The 27,743-nt window shown below is 43.3% G+C and overlaps 1 protein-coding gene and 1 long non-coding RNA gene across 3 annotated transcripts in view; one reads left to right on the top strand and one right to left on the bottom strand.

Moving 5' to 3' along the window:
* The first annotated feature begins 1,120 nt into the window (after positions 1 to 1,120).
* On the top strand, positions 1,121 to 27,708 carry dhx15 (DEAH (Asp-Glu-Ala-His) box helicase 15). 2 transcript variants are annotated; one of them, XM_005468188.4, is made up of 14 exons: positions 1,121 to 1,364; positions 2,974 to 3,280; positions 4,746 to 4,939; positions 5,276 to 5,435; positions 6,663 to 6,881; positions 10,145 to 10,312; positions 17,669 to 17,755; positions 18,144 to 18,293; positions 18,799 to 18,907; positions 23,516 to 23,707; positions 24,770 to 24,892; positions 24,989 to 25,179; positions 26,003 to 26,172; positions 27,078 to 27,708. In XM_005468188.4, the coding sequence occupies exons 1-14, from the start codon at positions 1,354 to 1,356 to the stop codon at positions 27,193 to 27,195; spliced, it is 2,199 nt and encodes a 732-aa protein (XP_005468245.1). In that variant the 5' UTR covers positions 1,121 to 1,353; the 3' UTR covers positions 27,196 to 27,708. The 2 variants fall into 2 exon arrangements, with proteins under 2 accessions (XP_005468245.1, XP_003450368.1); XM_003450320.2 differs by lacking the exon at positions 1,121 to 1,364 and adding an exon at positions 1,371 to 1,528.
* LOC102082379 (uncharacterized) overlaps positions 5,672 to 27,743 on the bottom strand; it is a 63,255-nt gene continuing 41,183 nt past the window's right edge. The window contains exon 3 of the long non-coding RNA XR_002058537.2: positions 5,672 to 5,773. This is a non-coding gene — a long non-coding RNA (uncharacterized LOC102082379). The remainder of the gene's footprint in view (positions 5,774 to 27,743) is intronic.

Below are 27,743 nucleotides of genomic sequence, written 5' to 3' on the forward strand. Positions count from 1 at the left end.
AAAGAGGGATTTTGAAGTCATTCTAACAGAGCCTGCGAGTATTTTCCACAGTTGTCTGCTTAATTCACACAGACACACACATACAGCATGAATTATTGATAAGAGCCCTCAAACTTATTGGGTTAGTTTTAGACAAGTGGTACATGTGTATGAAACTGAAGATAATAATTAGGCTAATGCACCCATTAATGAACAACTGAGTGCATGACAGTACATATCCTGATGGAGGCAGCCAAAAACAAGTTTTCAAAGAGTGTTAATTAAGAGGGCTTTAAATGGATATGAGGGCCCTGCAACTGGCGACCTGTCCAGGGTGGATGGATGAATGGATGGATCCACTCACCTCTTTTCACTCTATATGTGTTTATACACCACTCTAAATTTAGTCATTAGTTATTATTAACTTCTGGCACTCTTCCACAGTGAGTCGTTTGTCCTGTCTCCCTCCCCTCACCTCCGACTGGTCATGGCAGATGGCTGCCCTTCCCTGAACCTGGTCCTGCTGGAGGGTTCTTCCTGTTAAAAGGGAGTTTTTCCTTCCCGCTGCCGCCAAGTGCTTGTTTACTGTGTTTTTATTGTCTTTAACTTACAATAAAAAAGTGCCTTGAGGTGATGTTGTTGTGATTTGGCGCTATAGAAATAAAATTGAAATTAACCGATGGATATAAGCTCATTACGTAAATCAAACTGCAAATTGTTTTGCATGTGTTATTTGTTATTTGTGAAGTCAGTGTTTGCCTTAAGTTAACTGAAAATAACAGAATATATGACCATGCACAAACATAGAGGCTTTTGAAGTTTATTAGGCACGTAGAAAAGCAACTTTGCAGTGGCATGTGCACCGGCAGCTCTGCTCTGGTTATGTGAAAAATATTAAGTAGATAAAAATATGTAAATTTAAAGGTTAAATATACAGCCTGGAGTCCCCGCAGAGGCTTAAGGGTCCCCACCAGTTTTACTCCCCAGAACAAATGTTTGCATTCTGATGTGTTCATATAGATTTTTTAAATGTATGCACATTAAAAATATTTCCAGATGATTTGATCTTTTGTTGACACAAAGCTCTGAACTGAAGGGGGCGAGCCTGAAGTAGTGCCCGTGTCTGTGTGTGATGTTGTTTGGCGGGCACATCATCCCGACTCTCCTCGAGAAGCAGCGGACCTCCTGCACCCTCCCCCGCATCCCAAACCCGCTGCACAGTATCTGCAGGCACCGCGATAACCTTCATGGACCGCATTCTGTGCACGAGTCAGTAAAGTCGGGACGATTTTGTTTGGGGTTTTTTCTTTTTACAGCGTGCTTACCGGGTCTCACAGTAAAATCGCGGCTCTCGAGTCATTTTTGTCAAGGATAATGATGATGAGGTAAGAGCTTCCGGTCGCCATTTTGCCGGTGTGTAACGGTTTGGGCAAAATCTGAATGGAATAATTAGCCGCTGTTTGGACTGATACCGGTGGGAGATGTCTAAGCGACATCGTTTAGATCTGGGTGACGATCATTCGTCGAGTAAAAAGAGGTCCTCCGATGGGTATGTAACGGTAGTCCTCACATTTTAGCGTTAAGCCGTTGTGCTGTTTTTTAAAGCTCTGCAGCCTGATTGTTGTTGCTCTGACGCTAACTAGCCATGCTAGCACGTATGCTAAACACGGTCAGCTAACAATTTAGCTCCAGCAGGTAACAAAGTGTTAAGTTATTCTACTGACGGGGTCACATATGGAGGTGAGATTTAGTTCTCCACCAAAGCACTTAGCACACAGTCGGTCAGCCATCGGCCTGGTCCTTTCTGCACGTGGCTAACGTCCCATGCTAACTGGTGCTAAGGTCAAAATTTTCGTCACACAAACTCAGCTGGTGATGTTGAGTCCTCGGCTGGTATGGCGTGCAGCGCTTAGTAAAAATCTCACAAGGAAAGTTTCTTATGAGTTGTACACGGGACATCTTGCTGGCTGGGTCAGTGTACCAAAGAAGAAGCCCTGACAGATGTCGCTGTCATACCCCGGGCTGCTTTGGTACCTTGTCTGTAAGGACCGGAGTGTGGATAGGCACCTGCCGGGCCTGGACCAAGTTTGAGGAGGACCCTTGCAGATTCAGCCTCAGGGTCATTGCTGTGCATCTCCCATCGCGTTTGACCTTAGGCGACAGAGAAATAAAACAAACACACGACAGGGGGCGTTGAGATAAAACAACCTATTATGTGACCTATAAGAAGTTCAGTGCAATTACTAACGTAAATGAACATAAAGGAGCTATGCGTGTATATTGCAGCACTCCCACGCTCAAGGACGTGAATGCTAAGAGATGCTTACTGGCACACACCTTCTGACAGTCATGTTTGGCCTCGTTGTCAGTGAATCTCTAGAGTTGTGTAGAGCTGAGAAGTTTTTAGTAGTTAAAGTTTGGTTGCATTTATATTATATATTTGATTAAATTCGCAGCTGAGCGTTTAAGGCTGCCCTGCCATACTGGGTAACACCTTGTATATCAGAGGTACTAATGTGTCACGTGTTATTTACGCACACCATCTGATGCATCTGGCCTGTGTGTGTACCCAGCATCATTGTCTGATATCTAGTTATGACACCTCAAAGCTTTTTGCAGCTGATGCGACAGTGTTTATGGTTCTGGTGTGATCTTAAGGCATTTAATATATCCTTTTGCAAAAGAAGCAAGAATACCATGGATGATTAGTTTATCCGTGACCTTTGCATGCTACACTTGATTAGATTGCTTTTTGCAGTGGGTAAGCCACCGTGAATAAGAATGTGCAGTAACCTTTTCATGGGATTTTTTTTTAAAGAAAAGCTCTTGACGTGGCCTAACATTTGAGCAATGTTTGTCCCGAGTTGGGCCTCTTGTGTCTAATTATGTGCGTATCTTTGTTTAATGATGTGTTGTTGTATCGCAAAAAAAAATCGGTTGGTTCGTGTGGCAGTGCTTCATGAAATCTTAAACTCATGCATCTCCCCCTCACAGGCGCGACAGAGACCGTGACGAGAGGTCGCGGGACCGCGATCGAGACCGTGACAAGGACAGAGATGTGAAGCCGTCCGGGGTGCCTACGAACCCGGCTGCAGGCATCGCCGGCTTCCTTAAGCAACCCGGTATACAGCAGCAGGTCAACCCCTTCACTAACCTGCCCCACACGCCACGCTACTATGAGATCCTCAACAAGCGGCTGCAGCTTCCCGTGTGGGAGTACAGAGAGCGCTTCACTGAGATCCTGATGCGGAACCAGTCTTTTGTGCTGGTGGGAGAGACAGGCTCTGGAAAGACTACACAGGTAGAAAAGCAAAATATGCAGCAGTTTTATTTCTATAATTTTCCATTAGCCTCCTCCAATATATATATTTTAATCTTTTGATGAAACTGTGTCACATTAAATGAAAGCTAGAAATTCTGCGACTAAAATTGGTATAATTATATCTTTAAAAACAGGGTGCAATGAACAGATGATGCATTTTAAACAGTTCCGTTGCTGAGCTGATTCCCAGTTTGCGGTTGTTAAGTTTATTTTAAGTTCTTGAAAGAGCTGGGTTGTCTGTTTTTTATATTAACATGAGAGAAAATTAGAGTAAATCACTGGCTGAGCTGTGGCCTCCTCCTGAGGTGAATATAAAGTATCTTCCAAACACTTGTTAAAATGAAAATGTATAATCTTGTCAGTGCTTTCTGCTTTGGCAATGGTATAAAATATGTGTTCCTCACAGTCACTGTGAATTTTAAGACCTAGCAGAAAAGTGGTCTCAGAAAAGGACGACCAAAGTAAAAGTTGTTTTTATGTGCGCTAAATGATTGTCATCACTTTAATTGTTATTGTATTTGTTGACATTGTAATTAGTCCACAGTGTTAATCTAAATGCAGCTTAAATCATTGTTAGTGGGTATGTGTGGATATGATTGGCAGAGGAACTTTTGCTTCTTGCAAGTTTGAGCTCTGCAGATGTTTCCCTCAATTTTCTTAAACGCTTGTCCAGCTCAAGGTTGCAGAGGAAGTGGAGGCCATCACAACTATCATAAGGCAGAAGGCGAGATGCATCCTGAATTGTTTGTCAGTCTATCACAGAGCCAACACTTGGGGACAGACAGCCAGTCATGCTCGCACCTCTGGCCAATTCAGCATCATCCATAAAACCTAACATGCATGCCTTTGAACTGTGGGAGGAAGCTGGAGTACCCAGAGAACCCACACAGGAAGGCCTTGGCTGGCCTTTGGGTTCGAAGGAATCCTCTTGCTGTGAGGCGGCAGTACTAACTGCTGTAACACTATAGCTCACTGCAGATCTTTTATTTGCAATGTACTCTCTGACTATTGAACGATTCTGCTGCGTCTTAAGTGAGTTTCTTGTCCTGCACATGAACTCCAGCATCTTATCCTTGTGCCACAGTGGTCCTTGTTCTGCTCTGCAGCCTCGGCAAGCTTGATGTTGCCGACAGCAAGTCAGTTCACTCATACCTGCTGAAGAAGACAGTGAACTGAGAGCGAATGGATCTCATGTAGCTCCTTTTGTTTTTAGCAGCATATCTGGAGTAAATGTTTTGACTTTAATCAGTAAAGGCTTTGCAGGACCCAGAAGGTTGTATTAATGAACGCAGTATTGCTCTCTGTGGTTTTAATCGGACATCTGCATTTGACCTTCACATCCAGTGCCCTGCTTTTATCTGACCTGCAGTCCTGCTCTTGTTTCTCGCACATCTATAAACACTCTTTGGTTCAAACAAAACCCGACTTGTCCGCTGTGTTCCAGATCCCCCAGTGGTGCGTAGACATGGTCCGGTCGTTGCCGGGACCAAAGAGAGCCGTAGCCTGCACCCAGCCCAGGAGGGTAGCAGCCATGAGCGTTGCCCAGAGGGTTGCAGATGAGATGGATGTCATGCTGGGCCAGGAGGTGGGCTACTCCATCAGGTTTGAGGACTGCAGCTCTGCCAAGACCGTCCTCAAGTAAGAAGGATGTTTTTCAAATCAAAGCCTACAGCTGTATTGAAGCTGATAATTGCAGAAAACTGGCAAGAATAACAATAGCAGTTTGCTGGTTAGTTGCTGTTTCATTCAGTAGCCCGAGTAAATAAATAAGCTGTAATAAAGTAGTCAGGTATAATGTATTAACACAGTTCTGCCCAGAGCACTTTCAAAGGGGTGGATGTCCCTTTGGGATCCCCACTTGCTTCTATTTGAAGCAGGTTTTATTCAGATAATGCGGTTTTACATAATGATAGAGGGTGAATATATGATCAGCCTTCACAAACAGTGTTTCCTGCATGGATGCTGTTCTCCCAGGTACATGACAGATGGAATGCTGCTGCGGGAGGCCATGAACGATCCCCTGCTGGAGCGCTATGGTGTCATCATTCTGGACGAGGCCCACGAACGCACATTAGCTACAGACATCCTCATGGGGGTCCTCAAGGAGGTGGTCCGCCAGAGGCCTGACCTAAAGGTAAAAAAACAGCTTTCAGAAATACACTCAGTTCACTCAGTGTTTTTGTTTCTATTGCCTTAATTTCATCATTAGTTACTGCAGTGCTTTTGGGCAGCTGATACATTGATTTTAAGGAGCGAGCTTCCACATGTTACGGTTTTATCTGTCAATCGTTGTTTTGCATTATTTGCAAAAATATGTTCCTCTTAAGGTTTCTAAAACCCTGCTGGAGACGTATATAATACTTGCCCTAAGGATACATTCGCTCGCAGCCGGTGTTTATGTCCCTCTTCTGTCACTCGTCTCTTTTGTCACATTTGTTGACAGTGTCCTCATGCCTGACAGCTGTGTATCTGCTGAGGGAAGGGGGGGAGGAAACAATCCTGTTAGCTTCAGAAATGCAGAAATCTGTTCTGCACTGCAGCAACGGTGGAGATTGCCTCTCAGAGACGTAGGCCTGTTTTTAAACCAGCTAACCAGTAGCAGAACAGCAAACGTGTCGGTGTGGATGGGAGCACAGAGGCAGGCAGGAGTTTTATAGGGTAGAGCGTGCCAGGCATAATTCTCATAAAGCAGATGGATAATGACTGGTTGTTTGTCAGCGTGGAATCAAAGGTTAGATTGTTGTTCGCAGACTGTTAAATGAGGTCTAGGTTATTGGGAATGATCATCCACCCACACCCCTCTATCTCCTTCATCCCTATCGCCTACCGAATTTGAAAGTTTAATTTGCCTTGATTAAGAGCAATTATGATGTCTCGCAGAGCGTAAAGCGAAATGCAGAGACGCTGGCCCCTGAAAATGTTTGAGATTGAAAATGGGAGACGCGTTTCCCATCAGAATCCTAATGCACTCTATCTAATGGATCTGGAGAGAACATTGTGTATCCAACATCAGGAACAAGGACTGTCATAGCTCTGTGTAGGTCAGTGACTTGGATTGTAATGCCAAGTACCACATTATAGACGCCATCTTGAGTTTGTGCTTCAACCTAAATTCACAGCGTTATCCATCCCGTCCTCATCTATCCTTTAATTGCTCACACGTGTGTCTACTTAATATATGTCCTTATCCTCCAATCATCATCAAGCCATTTCAAATGTTAAATGATTCCTCATTCGAGTGCTCGCTGCCATGGTCATATACACTCTGCTGTCTTTACGTTTTCTTTAACCGCTTTCACGAGCGCATTGAGCCTCACAGACGCGTTAACTCTCTCGATTTCCCGTGTCCTTCTCGGTTCAGGTCATCGTCATGAGCGCCACACTCGACGCCGGTAAGTTCCAGGTGTACTTTGACAACTGCCCACTGCTAACCATCCCAGGACGCACGCACCCCGTGGAGATTTTCTACACACCGGAGCCAGAGCGGGACTATCTGGAGGCGGCCATCCGCACTGTCATCCAGATCCACATGTGTGAGGAGGATGAGGGGGACGTTTTGCTCTTCCTCACTGGACAAGAGGTAAACTGCCTTGCAGATTCTCCTGATGTTACTGGTGTCATGTTCTAAACAGTAGAACTGCGTTTATTAATTTATAATTTTATGTCATATGGTCAATCCCAGCTTATTTATTTATTCATTTAATTTTCAGACTAACAGTCCTAAACACAAATATGGTTAATCTGCTGTGAAATAAAACGTTTAAGCAGCTGGAACTCGTGACTATGTGCTATCTGTGCTTCATAGAAATTGAAACCATTAAATCAATTTCATCTTTAAGTTAAGCATCTGCATATTAATCTAATTACATAGATCAGTCGCTCGCATAAACTGTTTGGAGCACACTCACACGCACACACAGGCGCGTACTCTCTGCACAGGAAATTAATAATTCTCAGATTGATAGATGCGTTTTTAGAAACCTCCAGGATTTGTACACCGACTGGAGGGAGGAGGAAAAAATAAAACCGAAAAGAGAGAAGTGACCCAGATTCTGCCCTTTCCACAAATCTCAAAAATTAAGTCATTTATTATTTTTTTCCCCCTCCCTGCAAATGTTGTCCACTGATGTGTAATGGAGGGCAGGGTCCGTGCCCAAAGTGATGAATTTGGTCACAGCTGGGTGAACACACACACACACACACACGCACAGAGAAAAGCAGCAACAAATGTTTCAATCTCCTGATCACTAGACAGGAGAAGGCTGTCGGATCCAGCAGCGCCCGTGCTGGTGTGAATATCCTCTCAGCATTTTGACAAAATGGTGCTGAGATCATGTGATTAGTGGTGGATGTAAAGGAGGATGTAAGTTTACAATGATGCGTCCCCATCTTTCCTGCACCGTACTAGTTTTGTTGTTTTGGGTTTCTCATTTCCATCGGACAGTGAGGTGTTTATTAGCAGTAATTATTTGTCAGTCGACACCTACTTGGCTGTTGTACTACACCTACGTCGGTTTCATTTGTCAAAGCAGGATCAATATGCAGCTTGTTACAAACAGGATAAAGTCATTGAGGTGGCATGGTGTTTGAAGTGGTCTCCTTTGAGGAGCGCTAATTGATTTTTAGATTTAGTGGCATCCCAGCTGCTCCGATGAATGAGAAGAAAGGTCTGGGATATTTAGAGGCTGTGCCTTTTTTTTTTCCCCCCTTTGTTTTTTAAGTTTAGATGTAATTTGTTGACTTTAAGTCCAGCCCCTAACCCCACACACACCCACACCCACACGCTGTGTCAAGCTAAGGTATTACTGACAGCACTCCCACGGTGAGTTCATTATCACCCTCCCCTAATTGGGTTAAAGAAGTTAATGTGTGTTAGGTCTGGCAGAGATGGTTGTTCAAAGGGTGCAGCAGCACACCCCTCGAGCGCTTCTTAACCTCTTCAGTCTCCCAGCAACTTTGATGTAGACTAATGATTGGGAGGCAGATCCACAGCAAAGCCATAGACTCTTTTTATCTGACTGTTTAATTTATAACAGACGGAGAGGAAATGCACACAACTCCCATCCTCTCTCTTCCACAGTTTATTTTTCTTCTCTGAGATATTTAGCTTCCATAAACAAATAGAACTGAAGCACCAACTCCAAACAAGAAAGTCGAAACTTATCACAGCTGTCGAGCAAAGATAAGTCCTAATATTTAAGCTTCCCCCTCAGCAGCTAACATCAAAACATGATTGGCGGCGGGGGTTGTTTGCTAGTCAAGAGGAGTTCCTAAATGTGTCGGTTATTAGCTTGGCTGTAGATTGTTGCTTCTGGGGTCACAGGGAGAGCTGGTGGACAGGTTCCCGACACTGGCCAAGTGCCCCTGTGTGTGTACAGACACACACAGGGGCACACAAACACACATACTTTGTCTCCATGTCCCTAAGGGACTAGACAGCCAGCTTGCTTCCAGCACTTTGGCAAAGAGGTCCACTTTTTTTCCCCTCCATGGCAGCTGCTGCTTCCAGAGGCTTGATAGGCTATTAATACTGAGGCTAATTTTACCAATCCATTCAGATTTACCGTTTTCCACTTGTCACTGTGTTGATTAAGAAGCACATGGCCATCAGCGGGGTTTGACTTAATGCGATGAACAAGGGGACAAACAGAGCTAGTAACACATTCGCAGTCCAGAAGAAAAACGGGGAGGGAGGGGCTTCACAGTGGTCTTTTCTCATATCAAGGCGAGTGTGGCTTCACACGGCGGGTCCAAATGAAGTCAGTTTTAGTCATGCTTAAACTCAACAAAAGCACAGTATGTTTTAAAGGAGGATGAAAAATGCCCGAGAAGTTCAGAATGCATATTTTATTGACGGACTTGGGGATGAAAAGGGTGTGTAGAGACCTCTGATGTGGCCCATTTTTATCTCTGTGAGCGCCGCTGGAATAAGTTTGGAATCAAAGGGCATGCTCGTCAGTGCCTCCGCTGCTGCATTGCTCCCACGGGCCTGCAGGTGGTGCAACAGCATCAGCAGTAAAGTGACACCCGTAGCACTAATAATACTGCGGCTTCATGAGATTAAACGATTGGTGTTAAAGGAAGTAAGAGAATGGTTCTCAACGGTGGGAGCTATTCAGAAATATTGTTTGGGGCCATGCAAGAAACTTCTTAAAACTTTCAGAGATGTTAAAGACATGAAAGTATATCTGTGGGAAGAGTGATAGTGATAAACATATTCCAGGGCTCTGGAATATTTAAGCATATTTAGTACTTTTAAAATGATATTGTCATATTCTTTGGAGAACAGGCCCTAACCCAGTGTTCATTATGGTGCTTTCCTCATTCCTAGTGCGACTCAGGCCCGCTGTCTGTCTGCCAGCCCACCGGCTCTAGAACGTTCAGCTTCACTAAACTGATCTGCCATGATTTGCCGCTGGTTATGCATCAGCGCTGCAGTCTCATATCACATTCCCCCTCTACAATACTGCACTGTGGAATAATGAACCCTGTTTGAGTCTGTCTGGCTCTGTGCATGTGCCTTCAGAGCATGCGCGTCCATGTTTTCCATGATTGCTGCATTTGACAACAGAGCCACAGGGAGCTCAGCAAAGCATACTGCAGTCCAGGTTTAATTTCCTCCGTGAGATGGAGCGATAGTTAGAACAAATGTACTGTAGCAGGGAATCACGCTTTCCCCCGGCCGCCGCTGCCTCCTCCTCCTCTTGCCTTCCCTCTGTCATCCGGATTCACCGCCATTGTTTATCCAGGTGTTGTTCGCATCCGGCTCAATTTATTTATTTCTTTTGGCGTTTGCATACACAAGCGGCACCTGGATTAATTGTTGTGCTCCCAATCTTTCAGGAAATCGACGAAGCCTGCAAGCGAATTAAGAGGGAGGTTGACGACCTGGGGCCTGAAGTCGGCGATATCAAAATCATCCCGCTGTACTCGACGCTGCCTCCACAGCAGCAGCAGAGGATCTTTGAGCCACCCCCGCCCAATAAACCAAATGGTGCCATCGGAAGAAAGGTATAGCTGCCCTGTTGCTATAAAAACACACAGAGGGGGAGGTAGAAACGGGGAGATGGGCGGGAGGGGTGGAGGCTAAGTGAAGAGAAATTGAGTGTGGTTGGTATAGAAAGGCCAGATGGGGAATAAGGTGGGTAAAGTGAGAGAGCTGGAAGGAAGGGACTGAAACTTTTTTTCCCTTTCTCAGCTTTAGCACAGAACTGACTCACACAACATATGCTGCTTTTGTCAGCATGCAATTCTCTGCTCTAAATTATAACTGGGGTATTACTCATGCCCTCCGAGCCTGAGGAAAGTACTGCATTCTCAGTCGTTTTTATCTTTCCTCTACATTTGCACAGACCCTGCTGCTACTGGGGAAAAGAAAAAAAAAACAGGCCTCAGACCTCTGCTTTATAAAACCATGTGAAAGATGCACTTTATATGAGATGACCGAAAACAGGACTCTTCTTGCCGTACACCGTACAATCTTCCTTCAGTCACTTGATCGCAGAGGAGTGGATGATCCTTCTATTGATACAGACACGAAAGAGTTCCTCTCTTTTGTGTGACAGTTTCTATTCACAGGGGCTCATAACCAGAGCAGCAGCAGCAACACCACCTGCACCGTCACACTGTTGGCTAGGGATCTGACAGAATATCCGAATCTCATAGCTGCCAGCAAATGAGTAAACACTCACCCCAACATCTGATAGGGGACGGTGTTGATGAATGACTCATTGCTACAACCCCTCTAATTGAGGCAGATCAGGCTGACATATGAGCAGCGAAAATATTTATGGGCTGTCAAAGTTAAATATGTCACATTAAGCAGGTCGGCCATCAAGTTGGTATTTCTTATAGGCTTGTGTGGTATCTTTTTTTGTTTTCCTAACTTACTGACATTTTGCCAGGGTTTATGGCATATGATGGTATTTATGTTTAATAATAAATAATGAATAAAACCAAGAAAAAGACTGCCATTACACTCTCCGGCAAACAGTAGTTTAACCCATGATATGTTTCCTTACAAAAAAAGAAGAAAAAAAAGAAATTGCAGACACATGTTTTCCTTACAAAAAAGGACAGATTTTTAACTTTCCAACAATCCTCGAACTAACCGGGTGTGATATACGTTTCCTTCAGGAAAAACGACCACATATAAGCAATTTATTCAATGTGTCTCATTTAAAAAATGATCCTAAATTAAGCTGCTGTAGATGATTTATAGAGCAGTGTGTACAACACTTATTTGTAGCAGTTCTGAAAAAGAAAAATGGAAATGCATAACTGGTGGCCCAGTTATTTTTTTCTGTGAATATATTGTATACACTGATTCCATAACTTTATACTTATATTCTAAAATCAACAAGAAATTAGAAAAGAATTCTTCATCCATATTGTTTTGTTTATTATGGCGGCACAGGACTTTAGGTAATATAATATGTGAATGCTATACTGTGTACCAGTGGGTACTATATAAAGCTGGAGCACTGCATAGCCACGTCCAGTCCAGGTTTACACAGTAGACGCTATAGAAAGAAAGCTGCTAGTGCTAGCTCTGCTGCATTTAACAGCAGTGTTTTGTCACGTTTAGATGAGTTAGATTAGATTAGTAGCTAACTGCCTCTTTCCTTAGATACTTGTCAAACGGTCCTATGACTCTGCTGCTGCAGGCACAGACAAAGTGGGCTGAACAGACACGATCCACCAGTGGTGTTGTCAAACTGGCATTTTAAAGAGTTACGCTCTTTAGCCACCTGTCTGTGGAGGGAAATGGTCCACACAATGTTGTCTGTGTTGGCTGGCTCACTTTAAAAAAAAAATCTCAACTGGCTCTTCACGAGCACATACTTCCTCCTTGCTTTCTGTTTTCGTTCACTTCCAAACATCTGCGTCATTTTAAAAGAAGAGGAGAATCGGTGATTTTTATTTGAAACGCTATTGAAAATCATACTGTTGGGATGTATAATACCCTGATGCACCAGTGCACCGCCCAAGCCTAACTTCCAGCAAGGCCCACACAGAGGTCCTCCCCTCGTGGTGTAGATCAAACATTTGGGCACAAATCCCTCGTCCAATTACTGTCCCGAGCCTTAAAAGTTCTTCAGGCTTTCTGTTTAAATGAGCTGTATGTGTGCTGCAGAGGCTTAAGTGGCCCAGGACTGGATAAGATCTTTTTCATAAGTTCAGATATCATTGCCAGTGTTTTCTTTTGCCGTTCCAGGGAATGTTTATGTGAAATATGGCCAGTGTTGCTTAGGGGAAACCTTTTAATATTACTTTGCTCTGGCAATGGCCCCCGTTTGGCTGTGGGTGTATATGGACATTTGTCTGATGTGCTAGAGTTAGGAGCTCACCCCACTGGGACTGCGCCTCTTAAATAACAGCGATGCTGTTACCTTGCTCTTCTCTTGGTGGACAAATTTCGTCGATGTCTTCACGATACGCGTGTGTTCAGTTCATACATGAAATAAAGTGAATTTGCTGGTCCTCACCGTTGAGCCGGCGAGCACTTTGAGCTTCAGAGCAGCAGTTTATGTCCTTTTCTTTCCCCTATTTGTCACGTGCCTGTTGAATTGGTGGAGGTGGCATCTAAAGTTGCCGTGCTCGAAGTAAATGTGCTTCTCCTCAGTGACTGACTGAGCGACTCATCAAGTGAAAAATGCAGAGATGTCATCTAAGCCAGCCCAAGAGGAAGCAGTGAAGAAGAATTAAGGTTCGCCACATCTGCCACTATGCATGCTAACGACTGCATTAGGCACCCCTCAATTAACATAAAGCACTAGCTCGTCATTGCTCTATTTCTCCAGGAAAGCCACTGATCTTCCATTCTGAGCAGTTTTATCATTTAAAATCAAGTCAGAAATTGAATAATTACCAATAAAGACCATAATCTCACTTTGCTTTCCAGCATCTCACAGATTGTCTCTAATAAGTGTGCTATGATGAGTGTTAGGATTGTTTTTTAGCATTGTCACATTTGGAATATTTCCTCCAAATGTCACTTTTCTATTCTGTTTCAATGAGCTTTGAGTGCGGGTGCAGCGACTCTGCTCTCAGCACGTTCTGCTTCCCTCAGTCAGGGGAAGGCTTTATTTGTCAACAAGCACGCGTTCCTCAGCAGGGCATGTGAAAGATGGCCCGAGTTAGCTATAGTACTTGCTCTCTTGCAGGTAATAACCCAGAAATAACATGCAGAGATGATGTTCTAATGATATTACTGATGAAGAAGCCAGGATTATCCAGTGCAGCAGCAGACTGGAAGGAGCCAGCCTGCGTTGAGTGTAATGGGCCTGGCCTGGATAATCCTTCAGAATCAATGCAGTCAATGAGGTCTTACCCATATGATCATGAAATGTGAGAGGGTGTCATGTGTGGCATCTGCTGGAGCAACTGACTGCGTCCCAACACGCAGGGGGGTGGCAACCTTCACTAGGCTTTCTTTTTTTCTTTTTTTTTTAACTGGACTTTGAAGCTTTCCATGCCTTTCATTGCTCGCTGAGATGTTGGCCGCTGACATATCTGTCCGATCGCCTGATCTCGTCCCTTTTTCTGGCCAGCTACTTTAATCCCAGACTGCTGCTGCGGGTAATTGGTCTCCCAGTCATGTGGCTGTTTTCAAACTTTAGGTCACCAACAGCCCTTCAAGCTATTACCTGTCATTGGGATCGTTTTAGGTACCTTGTGATTCTTTGCTTTGTAGTTCAGAGCCTGCGATTGTATTTTTTTATATATACAAAAAAGGAAAAGGCATCCTTCCTTTACATTTACATAAAACCTGTCTCCAGTAGCTTAGAGACCTTTTAAGAAGATGTTTCCACTACATGCATTAGTGCTCGACCACAGGAAGAGCCAAGACTCAAGTATGTTTCACTTTGTTTGTTTTCCACTGTGATCAAATGCAAAAAATGCCCAACGTAGTTAGCACTAGGAAAGGATGACCCATTACTGACCTGGATGGGGTATTATTATTATGAACTTTATTATGTGGTGATATTGTCTTGTTAAATATGCAGAATATTTTTCACTACACTTCTTGGCCGTATGCTCCATTTCTTTGACTTCTGGTGAACAGTTTCGTTCGGAGCCATTCTCACTCCAGCTGTCTGTAAACAGCCTTGTTACAGTCGACCCCTTACAATCGTTTTCATCTCCATTCTGTGCCACGAGATGACCATACCCTTGTTTCTGTAGATCAGGAGTGTTCAATTAAAATTTAATGAGGTCTAGTTAGAGAACATTTCCTCAAACAAAGCTCTGCAATATCATAAAGTATTAATATACAATCAACAGTTGGCTGTCAAGTAAAAGCAAGTAAAATTCAGCATTATTTGGGTAATGTTTATTATTCATTTTCACAATAAACTGCTCTGATCATAAAATAATAAATGTTCTTTTCTTATTTCAAGTAAAATAAGGTTTGTGTTCATAAATAAAATGTAAAAAAAAGCGCAGTTCAGGTTTTCCCCCTTTTTTTTTTCATCAATCTCTTTTCTCTCTGATTCCCGGACTTACTGCTCTTACAGCTTTTGTCTCCTCACTTAGTTTTCCTTTTTCACATGCGCTCTGAATAAATCTTTTGATTGGCTGAGAAGCATCATGCGGGATGAATTAGAATGCACACACATTGATTACCGTGAAGAAAAGGGAAAAGGCGGCGCAGATTAAAAGTAATCTTACGGCAAATATGAGCAAAGTTGTGCAGAGTAAAATCGAAGCGGTAATAAATTAAGGTCTAGTCGTGGCTTTGGGTTCTTGAAGAATAGCATGTTGGTCTGGAGCGAGGTTCGTCTCACGCAAACGGGTAGAGAAAAAAAAAGTTTAAAACTGAGCATTTAGAGCAGCCTGAAGGTTTGAGTCAAAGGGATTTTTATTAATATAAACATACCCAATTTGAATGATATGAAAGCCCTTTTTCATTCTGTCTTCTTTGTTTCAAACCTCCGAAATTACCTGAAACTTTGACTTTTTTTTTTTTTTTTTTTGCAGACTTAGTTTCAGGAAGTTGTTTGCAAAGTGTGTGAGAAACACTGGGAATAAACATTTTAATCTTTGACAGTGGTTTAATATTACTACCACAGTTTCACAGCCTATTGCTGTGGCAGTAGGCCATGATTGTACTTTTAGCTTTTGAACCGTTTGGCCTGTTATTTATAAAGCCTCTAGTACTTTCATTTGAGTCGAAATTAAAATAGCCAGGAACTCCTTGTATAAAAAGCCAGCCATTTGGCAGATAGTGCCGTCTGATCAGTTTCATACCAGCATTTATTGCCATCTCTCTATTTGTCGGCTTGAATGCTAAGGGGAATGTGGTTTCGACAGGTGAATTACTCGAGGTCAAGGGCTGAAAGAGGGAAAAAAAGAAGCCCTCTCTGGCATTAATAACTAAATAGTCAGGCATTCTGTGGCTGAAGTAAAATCCTCGCTTAAAAGGTGGGATTTAAAAGTCTCCAAGGCTCACAGCTTGAAGACAGCTGAAGAGGCACAGCTACAAAGGAAGTGTGTCAAGTGTGCAAAATTGGTTCTGTGGACCTGTATCAGCAAAGACCACAGAGACCTGTTTGGTTTTGTGCTTGGCATTTTATTATGAAGACTAACCAAGAAGCGCGGACAGCTACCACCAAATTGCTCCTCGGGTCAGCCTGCAGCTTGTTCCTGACCTGGTAAATGTTGAGCCGGCCAAAAGGCGGGGGCTAAGTGTGGAGGCATCTTTATTTTTTTTCACCCCAGAAACCCTCAAAAATCTGAAACTGGCAGCTGCCAGCAGAGTGGGCTGTGACACTGCCCACGCTGTCTCATTTGCCTTGATGAGTTAAAAAGGTTTCTGTGTCCGGTCAGTTTCCAACGTTATATAAGCAGAACTGAGCCTGGCAGCGGTCAAGGTTCGCGTGAGTGCAGCTGTAGATCTGCCTTCCTGCTACTTCCCCTCTGTTTGTGTTTATGCTGACAGTGAGAGACCCATAGTTTCATGTGACTCATTCAAAACATATATTTTTTATTTGCTTCGATTCAGCTGTCATTTCTCATTGACATCTTTGCTGTTTGGGATCATTCGTCATCTCCTAAACCAAGCAGCTAATTTTCACTTATATTCTTATTTCCTTTCCTGTTTTTTCTCCTCCTTAAACTATTTTTAATCCATCAGCTCATAACTCCTGAATGCCTGGAATGAAAATAATTCTGCAGATTTATTCAGTTGCTTTTTTATTAAGCGATATAAGTAACTACTATTTTCATATTGCGCATGCAATGATCGGGGATAACATTATGACTGCAGTGAATAACCCTGATTATCTCTTCATCATGGCACCTGTTGGTGGGTGGGATATATCAGGGAGGAAGTGAATATTTTGTGCTCAAAGTTGATGTTTGAAGCAGGAATAATGGGCACGTGTGTGGCTTTGAAGGAGACTAACACAGTGTTAGGCAGTCGGTTATAATGGTACGCCTGATTGGTGTACATATATTATGTAGCAAAACTTTGACTGACACAGTCTTCCAGAATATTTAGAACTAAATTAAATGTGAGATATTTTCAGTGTTATTTGCCTCTGGTTGTGTTGCAAGTGTGGCTTTGAAGGAGCCGGCGTTGCAGCGTTGAGGGGTAAGTTGGCATGTCTGCAGACAGCGGTGTCGCACGTATCAAGAGACGCGTTTTCGGTTCACATGAGGGATTTGCAGCAGCCCTCAATTAGAGGGGAGGAAAAAGATGTTTTTGATGAAAGTGCTAACCACTGTTGCACACCATGTTTTAAAAAGCAGGCCACCTAACAGAACCCATTAAATTAACACTGCTCTGTGGGTTTGAAAAGCTTTCCAAAAGAGGGAAGCTGACATCCCAACAAACCCAACGACATGCCGGAGATAGAGACTCCAGCCACACACACGTGTGCACACAAAACTTGAGTAATTTTTATTCGATGAGACACTGAGCACCAAGCCAGCACTGTGCACAAATCTGTTGATAGCACTAGATTGCAGAAACTGTTGTGGTGTCGCTTTGTTGGGCTGCGCTCGGCAGCCTGCAAACATTGATCTCTGCAGACTCGTTGAGCTGGCTCACATCAGAGCAGACGCTGATATCCACGTTTGTTTTTCTCTCTAATATTTAAGGATCACTGATTTCTCAGCACTTTGTATGAGGTTATCTGAACCTTTTTTACCAGAGGAACTACTTTCTGATAGGCATGTAGAGGTTTTTGTATTTATGCTATGTTTTTTTTATGCATCTTAATGGTTTGCTGAATGACTGACTCAAACTATTTTCATGCAGTTTTATGTATCAAAGTGTAGCAGACCATTCTCGGGTCTCGTCAGTCCCTTCAAACTCCCCGGGCGGATCATTTCTTAACTCGCGTCTTCTCGTTTTCACAGGTCGTCGTGTCAACAAACATCGCCGAGACGTCCCTGACCATCGATGGGGTGGTGTTTGTAATTGATCCCGGATTTGCCAAGCAAAAGGTTAGCTTCCCTTTTCTCCCTGCCACCATCCCCCCCACATCTTCTCCCACCACTCTTTATCTGCCGCGATCATCTGCTTCTGTTGCCTGAGAATCCCCAGATAAACACAGCAGTGCACACCTGACAGCGGCAAAGATGGAAAAGCCTGTTATTTATTCCTCTGACATTTCACCAGCCTAGAGCCAAGTCATACACATGGCACAAAAAGAGATTATATATGCTCCAAGGTGGATTGTGTGCGCGTGTGTATTGTACGTCTTCTTTTTGTTTGCTGCTTGTATATATAGTAGATTGTAGGTGGTTTAAAAAAAAAAACTAGCTATTTTTTTACTCTACCCTAGTTTTTATTCAGCTGAAATGTGACTCATTGACCTCTTTTCCCTCTCAGGTGTATAACCCACGAATCCGAGTGGAATCCCTTTTGGTCACAGCCATCAGCAAGGCCTCAGCCCAGCAAAGGGCAGGCCGTGCCGGACGTACACGCCCAGGAAAGTGTTTCCGGCTTTACACAGAGAAAGCTTACAAGACAGAAATGCAGGTAAGAAGCAAAGCAGTTTGAAAACCATTAAAATTGTACAAGTTGTAAACACATGATTGATTCTCATATCTCACATTCTGCAGTGCCACAAGCACTTTGTATTCCCCCAGAGCAGCCTTCTAGCTGGAAAAGCTTTCTATTATGCAATATTTGCTCTTAGAACTCCTCGATTCCCAGTTCAAGCGAATTATCATTCCAGGAGCCTGGTGCTAAAACGCACCTTTTTTCCACCCTTCCTCATAACCCCCGTTAATGACACGGCCACCTTGTGACAAATGGACCCGTGGGGGCCCAGTTCTCCACTTTAACAGGCTAATTCTTTCACATCACGCCGAGTGGCAAAGGGAATTTTTTAAAACAAGTTAAATAGCCCTTCGAATGCCCCAGACCCCCGGTCTCTGTTCAAGTTGACATATGAGTGATGCATGAGTAGATAATAAGCAGGCCTGACTAATTCATTTTGGATTGTTCCTCGGTCTTCTTTTGTACCTCTTTACTGGTGCAGGACAACACGTATCCAGAAATCCTGAGGTCTAATCTGGGCTCCGTGGTGCTGCAGCTCAAGAAACTGGGCATTGATGACCTGGTGCATTTCGACTTCATGGACCCACCAGGTTAGTGTAACACAAATGTTACTCTAAACCTTCCGGGTATTGAATGAACTTATGATCGGCTTCATATTGGATCCAAAGTAATATCGGAACCATTCCTAAATGCAAATGGATACATCACTTTTAAAATAATTCCAACACCATGTTATTTTTTTCTTAAGTAGCTTTGCATGATTAAAGTTTGAAATAATCCTTGTTTATCTCACGGTGGGCTACGTCCATCCACAGTCTGAAACAAGCAGTTTCAGCTCCTTTTTAAGCCTACCTCCTGTTTTCATGGATTAGCACAATAGCTCTTCTTTATTGCTCGATTTCTAGTAGATTTATATTACTTTGCAGTGACCACAGGTGTCAGTTAACCAAAGAATATTGAGATCTTGAATTTGATTAGCGCCCTCTGAATCAGGATGAATACACTTACAAACTGTTATGAAATCGAGCAACATTTAGTCGAGCTGCAGTTGCTTTGATGTACGATATCAAATCTGGGTTGGCAGCGTCACTTGGGAAAAACAACAAAGCAAAGAAGGGATCTTGGCAGACATCAAATAAAACATGGTGAATGTTTGGAGATCTGAGGATATGTGTTGTGATAGACATGGACTACACACTAGTATCTTGCAGTTTTTATGAGGAATCCGCTCTAAATTTCTATTATTGCTGTTCAGGCTGAGAAATGACTGATGTGTGCAGTTAGTATTCTGGCTGATCACTTAGTTTATGCACCGCCTGTCACTGTTGCTTGAATTATATCCGAATCCTGCTCGATCTGTGCCAAAACACAGACCTCTTCTCCCCCGAGGTGCTAAGTTATGGCATTCACCAGGAGTGTGTGTGTGTGTGTTCCCACGTCTTCTGGAGGAGACCACCCCTCCTTTCCCTATCCTTAACCTCCTCCTCCTCCCTCCACCCTTTTTCTCACCATAATATAGTTTTCATCTCACCTCTGAGATTAAACCCATCTCTCCCCGTCCACTGTGGCAAACGCCATTTTGAGAATGAAATTGGTTACATCAATAGCAGCGCTATCACCTTGGCTATTGCCTTCCCTTTATATTCCTCCAGAGAAACGTGACTGACCTCCACCACCACCACCCCCACGTTTCTCGCAAAAACGCAAGGGTATACATCAACATACGAGGACCGGCCGAGTCTAACCGGGAACAGTCAGGCAAAGGAGAGGGGGGAGGATCACCTTTTTATTGATTTGAGCCACTCTCTGCAGAAGGTTTCTCCTAAATAGCTCCTGAGCAGGCTGGAAGCTGCAGCTAGTTGGGTGCAACAAATGAAGTCTGCTTTAAGTCTGAGGAGTTCCCAGAGAGGGTTTTATAACGGCTATTTACAGCGGATCAATTGTGATATGCCGTGTCAGAGGCCTGCCTGGGAGAAAATACAGGTCAGTGTAGTGACTCTGGGCAGTCGGGAAATACAGTGAAACAATACTCTCGTGATAGAATGTTTTTTTGTTTTTTTGGCCATTGAACCCCTTTAATCATGTTTTTGGCATGAAGGTGTACGTTTCAAATTGGCAACTTTCTGAGGCGACTGTAATTATTGTTCGGATACAAGGTCGACATACATTTTTTATTATTTCCGCGCATATTGGATTCGAGTCCAGGCCTTTTCCCCATTGATGATCAGCCTCCAAACCCAAAGTAGTTTCTTTGTGTTTTCGCTTGTCTGAAATGTGAATTGGAACCTTAATCCTCCCCCCTTACCGTGAAATGCTCAAGTACATAGGTTATTTCTTCCTTTGCCCACCCCGCCTCCTGCTCGCTAAACACAGGAGCGACAGTGTGAGCCAGACAACCAAATAGAAAATCCAAAAAGAAATCAGTAGCGATTTACACAAGGACTTGGCTGGGTGGGATTCATTTTCCTCGTGACATTTCCAAAGAAGTACCTTTCAAAGCCAATGTGGTTTAATGTACCTTTAGCCTTTCGCCTCATTGATTTGGCCCTTGGTTAATATATCGGATTCTTGTGTGTTGAGACAGTCAATACTTACTTTCTGATGAGTCGCGTTGGGTATAGATTGAATTTCCACTCGGGTTCTTAACGCTAGCGGTACTTGGAAATCAGATTTTCACCTTTTGTTCAGGCCCACACAAGCTACTGTTGTTGCTAAGTAATGTGACCGGCACTCACTTTGTGTATAGAAAGGAAAAAAAGTAGCGTTGATGCCCCAAATCAATATTTGTTAATCATAAAAAAACACCTCCCTGCTTTTTGAAATTGAATTTTTTTGGGGGTGGGGGAAAGCGCTTGAGAGAAACGAAAGAGAGCGAGCGCCGCAGCCCGTGCTTGAGCTAATTTTCAGTTAACATGCAACTGGTCATTAGGCTTCAGCTCTCGGGAGCCAAAGGTCAATAATTGCATCTGGAGGAAAAATCTTTTAACCAAACGGTGGAAGCCTTTTGTGTTGAAGCATTAAGTAGAAAGTTCCCCTGTAATTGCATTAGTTGTTTAGGATTGCCTGAGCGGAGGATGAAAAATGAGCTCTGCCATGATTACTTCTCCACTAAGTTCCTGTCTAGTGTAATTCTGGCCGTCACATAGTGAAACTTCAGAGCACAGCAGGTGATGGAAACACTACCTTTTCTTCCTTTTCTTTGGGTTTTTAACTTCTTTTATTGTGCTGGTTGATCTAATTTATTACTGATTCCATGGACTGTGCTTCTCTTTTCTAGGTCTTAGTAAGTCCTTGAATAAGGAAATCTCTTTTAGTCAGTACATTTTAACTTGTGACCCAGCTGTTTCCCCACATTTAAAGAGTGAAGTTTTGAAATGCAGTAGCTTGATTGTGATTGATTTTCTTTGTGTACTACTTAAATTAACAGCTGTAAATTTAATCTGACCGTGAAGACACAAACGGGAAACCCTAGCGTGTCGGACTGTTCCTCAGTTGCTCTGAATATTTTAGCCCAGTTGGCATTGATTAAGTAGATTAATTTATTAGGTGTGCAAATCAAAATAGGATGTTAGTTAATATTGTTTGCTATAATCTAATCTGCAGATTAGGAGCTTTCTGCCAGGCCATTGCCAAGTGGTTTTTATTTTACTTATTTTTAGATTTTAGATTTGTATTAGTTAATGCATCATTTCAGACTAATGTTACCAGCAACTATTTTTACAAATAAAAATTGCTTGAACAATATGAAGAAGAAAAAAGTAACTAAAGGGTCAAACACCTGTTGAGCTGATATCTATCCACTTAGCTACACTAATCAAGGTAGACTAAATCATTCATTGCGCTCCTGCTAGCGCAACCACATGTAAGAGAACGCGTACTCTTTACTTCTATTCATGCTGAAGGTGTGAAATCAATAATCTCTGCGGTTTGTCTCTCCTCCTGTGTTCAGAGGTGCACATACACTCGCTGGACACTTTATTAGTTACCCCTCGCAACTACTGGTTTAGACTCCTTTAACCTTCAGAAATGCTTCAATTGTTTGTGGCGTAGATTCAACAAGGTGTTGAAAACATGACTCAGAGATTTTGGTCCATATTGACATGATAGCATCTCAACGTTACTGCAGGTTTTTCAGCTGCACATCCATAATGTCAATCTCCTGTTCCACCAACATCCCAAAGGTGCTCTACTGGATTTCGATTAGAGTCTGTGGAGGCCAATCATGAGTACAACTCAATGTCGTGTTTAAGAAACCAGTTTGTATGATTTTCACTTTGTGACATGGTTTGTTATCCTGCTGGAAGTATATCTAAAGTGTGCAGAGAAAATATTGTCCACCATTGTCTTAAATTGCTCATATAAAGCAGGATGGAGCTATGCTTTCTTTGTCGATCCCAAACTCTGAGCCCGCTATCTGAACGTTGGAGCAGAAATTTAAGCTCATGAGAGCAGACGATGTGTTTCCATCTTCTGTTGCTCAGTTTTCATGAGCCTGTGTGAACTGTAGCCTCCGTTTCCTTTCCTAGCTGACAGGAGTAGGGCCCAGACTTCTGCGGCTGCAGCCCATCTCCTTCAAGTTTTGTGTGTTCAGAGATGCTCTTCTGCACCTTTTTTCTCTTGTTATGTTGTTTAATTTAAAGTTCAGTAGTCCATCTTTACCAAGTGTATGTGTCTATGTGCCTAAGTGCATCACTTTGCTGCCATGAGATTGTCTGATTAAATCAGACAGTCTGTGGCCGCCACACTTTTAGCAGTCAGTGAAATGGCAGCAGTACATTAATAAAGTGCAACATTAAATCTACAGATAATGAAACCTTCACACACTCCTCCTTCCTGTTGCAGCTCCAGGATCAAATGACTTCTCTTGGCAGGAACTGTGTCTCAGATGTTTTAGTTCACTGTCATATGAAACCCACAAAGCTGCGACTAGCACATTTAGCATTTAGCACATTTAGCTAAATTAGCTAAGCGGTTAACTTGACCTCTTATCTCACTTCTAAATGTGAGCATGGAGTACGGCAGTATTAATCAATTCTGACATAATTGTGTGTGAATGAGTCCCAAACTGTCCTCCTCAAGTGTTGCTGCAATGAAAGAATGACAGTTCTGCAAATTGTCTTTTTCTGCCATCTGTGTGTGTTTTGCCCATGGGCTTGGAGCATTTTAATGGCCCATCTCTCCCGCTCTGTCTTCTCCAGCTCCAGAGACCCTGATGCGAGCCCTGGAGTTGCTGAACTACCTGGCAGCGCTCAACGACGACGGTGACCTGACCGAGCTGGGCTCCATGATGGCAGAGTTCCCCCTGGACCCCCAGCTGGCCAAGATGGTCATCGCCAGCTGTGAATTCAACTGTTCCAACGAGGTCCTCTCCATCACTGCCATGTTGTCAGGTAATGCTCAGGGCTGGCCCCGCTGCTTGGGTCTGATCTGCTACTCTTTCCATTTCCTGTGCTCATAGGCCATTCCTCCCAAATGACCAGTGAGCTGTAAGGAAATTTACAGAGCAGCTTCTTTATCTTCTAAGAGCCCTTTATTCATTCTTTGACCCTTCTTGTTAGTCTAGTGGTGCTGACACAAGGATTTAAATGGCTCTTTTTGATGCATACCAAAGCCCTGACTGGTTTCAGGTTTTGTGTGCGGTTATTAAAATATCAGCAGTCAAGATGTTGAGGTCTCCTTAGTATTGGCGTAATGTGTACCTACTGAACTTCAGTACAGGAAAAGCAGAGGATAAAGTCAATGGTGTCAGCTGTTATTTGCGAGGAAGGGGACGGGGGAAAAAACTACATGTCTGTACAAAATGTATAGGTGTAGCTGGAGCAGCACCAGCATGCTACAGCAGTAATTGCACTTTGGGCTTGCCAAAGCAGAATGCTGCTCATTGAGATGAATCTTGACGCCTTTGAAGGGAGCGTGAGGGTCTTTGAGAGCGGGGAAATGGATTTAACTAGGTGCTCGGACGTGGTGCGCACTTAAAGCAGGTGTTTCAGGATGGCAGGTTTTTGCTGAGTTCATTAAAGTAAGCAGCAAAAGTACACCTGAGAGCGGTGCCGCCACAGCAACCAACCATGAGGCTCAATAAACACAGCTTTTACCCATTAAAGCTACAATCAAGCAGGTTTGGCGTTAAGCAATTCAGAGCGAGTTCGTGCAGGGGGAGAGGGCAGAACAAAGAGTCCGGGGGAAGTCCACATCAATGTCAGGTGTAGGGTGGGAGGGGCTGTTTTGACTGGCTGTAGCCAGAGTGTAGCAGATCAGGACAGAGAAACCCATCCTTCTTCCCTTCTCTTTGGACCCTCCTTTCCTTTTTCCACCGTAATCACTTGGCAATGCAGTGTGCCCTGTGAAGTGCTCTGTGCCTCTCTTGAGCTGAGGCCTTGTTCCTCTCTGTGGGATTTGCTTAACTTATCCCTATGGGCGGCTGTGTTGGGGCCTATACCAACCTTGTTTAGTCCCACAGTGCTTTGTGCGACCCACGGAGGCCAAGAAGGTGGCTGACGAGGCCAAGATGCGCTTCGCCCACATCGACGGAGACCACCTAACGTTGCTCAACGTCTACCATGCCTTTAAACAGAGTGAGCGGCCTGTTTACCCACACGTTTCACTGATCAGATTCATTTTTTTCCTTTTTTAAATGCTCCTTAACCCTAAGTTGCTCTCTTCCCACACAGACCACGAGTCCACTCAATGGTGCTATGACAATTTTGTCAACTACCGCTCGCTGATGTCAGCAGATAACGTACGGCAGCAGCTGTCCAGGATCATGGACCGCTTCAGCCTACCGCGAAGGAGCACGGAGTTCAGCAGCAGAGACTACTACATCAACATCCGCCGAGCACTGGTCACAGGCTTTTTCATGCAGGTCAGTGTGAATCTGGGGCTTTTTTGTTTCTTAAGTTTTGTAAGGTTAGATGTGCTGTTTAGTCTCCCATCCTGTTGCCAGTGTCATTATTTTGCTTTCCTTTATTTATTTATTTGTTGTTGTTGTTGTTTTGTGACATTTCATATTTGAGCAAACGCTGTCTGTATACAGCTCCTCTGCTAATCTGATGCTCATTGAAGTATTTTTGTGCCAAACATTTGTACAAACCGCAAATGCAGCCGAGAGCTGCCTTTTTTTTTTTCTTTTTCTTTTTCTTCTCCCCCAAGCAAACACGCGCACTCGTGCACACGCACCAGCGAGCTGCTTGTTTTAAGCACATAACAAGAAATGAAATCAATTTGTTTCTCGCTCAGGAAAACAAATGGCAGTTTTGCAAAAAGCCATTTTCAGGGCTACCTGAAACAAGCAACCTGACAAGTTGAATTATGGCGTTAATATTTAAATATTTGTCAACATTAACCTTTATCTCGGAGACAAATTTGCAGCTCATGTTCAGGCGTTCGCACTGTTTGAGATCATGTCTTTGTTTGGAAAGGCCTTTATTGAGACTGATTGCCTTGGTTAATCACGACCGCCAATGCAGCTCGACCACAGCACAAAAAAAAAAACCTCACTCACTACGAATTAGCCTCAAATGTCTTGCTACTTTTTTTTAATCAAAGCATTAATAATTTACTTCTTAGATTGTAATGGGACTGCATGATTAACACACACACACACACACCAGTAAAAGATGTGTGTGTACTTGTTTTGACTTTTTCTGGATTTCATGTGGTTTGCCGTCTTGCTGCGGTTTGAACAGGTTGCTCACCTGGAGCGCACAGGCCACTACCTGACCGTGAAGGACAACCAAGTCGTACAGCTGCACCCCTCCACCGTGCTGGACCACAAACCGGAGTGGGTACTTTACAACGAGTTTGTGCTCACCACCAAGAATTACATCCGCACCTGCACAGACATCAAACCCGAGTGGTGAGTTTCAGCAGCTTCATTCTGAGTGAGAGCGCTTTAATTTATTAACCTGCATTACCTACGTGCATTTTCGCCTAAAATGAGTGGTGCTGGTGCACGATAAACTGCTGGTCTAAAACATATCCGAATTGTGGCCTGCTTCTCAACGGCGCCAAGACGGACGTTGCTCTGCAGCAGCACCGCAATGGTGAAAAAGAGGATTAATACCAGTTTTTAATGGACAAAGGTGAAGCAGCTGATTGGCAAATTGTGTCCGCCATGAACATCACAATTCCTGCCAGTAACATTGGTACACTTTAAATGTTTACCAAGACTCTTCACCAGCACAGGCAATCACGTTGGTGGTTATGAGGAACTAACGTTGTGCGTAAACATGACCCTGCTGCACGTGAAAGTCATTAAATGTTTTTAATTCTCAAGTTTTAATTTCAGCTATGAGTCACTGCAGCACACAGCCACTATCGGTTAATCTAGCAATTATTTTCATAATCAGCTAATTGTTTGCTCCATAAAAATGTTATCAAATGCTAAAAAGCGCCTCCTATCACACATTCCCAAAGCTAATTGTAATATCTTGTTCTTTGCGACCAGCTGGAGCCACTGAAATGTTGTGATTTTTATGGTTATAAAAAGGCTGACAAAAGCAATTATGACAAGGATCTAATAAAAATAAGATTGCAGTCATACCAGCGTCGACTTATGAGCATCGTTGCGCTAGCAGCAAAACTGCAACAAACCTCGTATGCGCGTTTCCCTCCTCCCCCTCTGTGACCTCGTCCAATTAAGGATCAAATTGTCGAACCCGCACCAGTAGTCGGAGTGTGAATATGGAAGAACGGCACTCTCCCACAAGTAAACACCGAAGACAATTTTTGTGACTAATGTTTACTTGCTTTTCTTTCTAGGCTGGTGAAAATTGCCCCGCAGTACTACGAGATGAGTAACTTCCCCCAGTGTGAAGCTAAGAGACAGTTGGAGCGTATCATTGCAAAACTCTCATCCAAGGAATACACTCAGTACTAAGAAGGTTTGCATGTGCTGCTGCAGGAGCAGCGTCCTCGCCCGCCTGTACAAAATGAAGCTCTTTTGGTTTTCTGTATATTTTATTTGTTTTATTTTCATCGTTCTGAACTCTATTTTTGCTCCTGTGTATTGAATGCGTAATGGTTTTAAAATCAATGATGAATTGACCTTCGACGGCCACTTTGCTTTGTTTTCTTTAAGCCAACATGGTTAAAGCACTACTAGAAAAAAGGACTACAGATGATGAGTGGTTATCAGGAGTTTAGTCATTAGTCATTTACACCTGAAGCATGTTGTTTCATGTGAATTTCAACATTCCTCCTAATAAAACATCCAAAATAACAAATCCCACCTTGGGATTCTTGGTTGTTGTTTTGCTTTGTTATGATGATTAAATGTAATTTATACTGCATTTTGATGCAGGTGAAATGTAATGTTCTCTTGTCATGGAGATAATTTCCTGTCACATTTCCTGTCATCTGTTCAACTTAATAAAAATGTCTTTTGTAATAAGATGTTTCTTCCTCTGTCTGCGTTAAAATAACAGG

Source organism: Oreochromis niloticus, linkage group LG3 (genome assembly GCF_001858045.2).
Source record: "Oreochromis niloticus isolate F11D_XX linkage group LG3, O_niloticus_UMD_NMBU, whole genome shotgun sequence".
NCBI lineage: Eukaryota > Metazoa > Chordata > Actinopteri > Cichliformes > Cichlidae > Oreochromis > Oreochromis niloticus.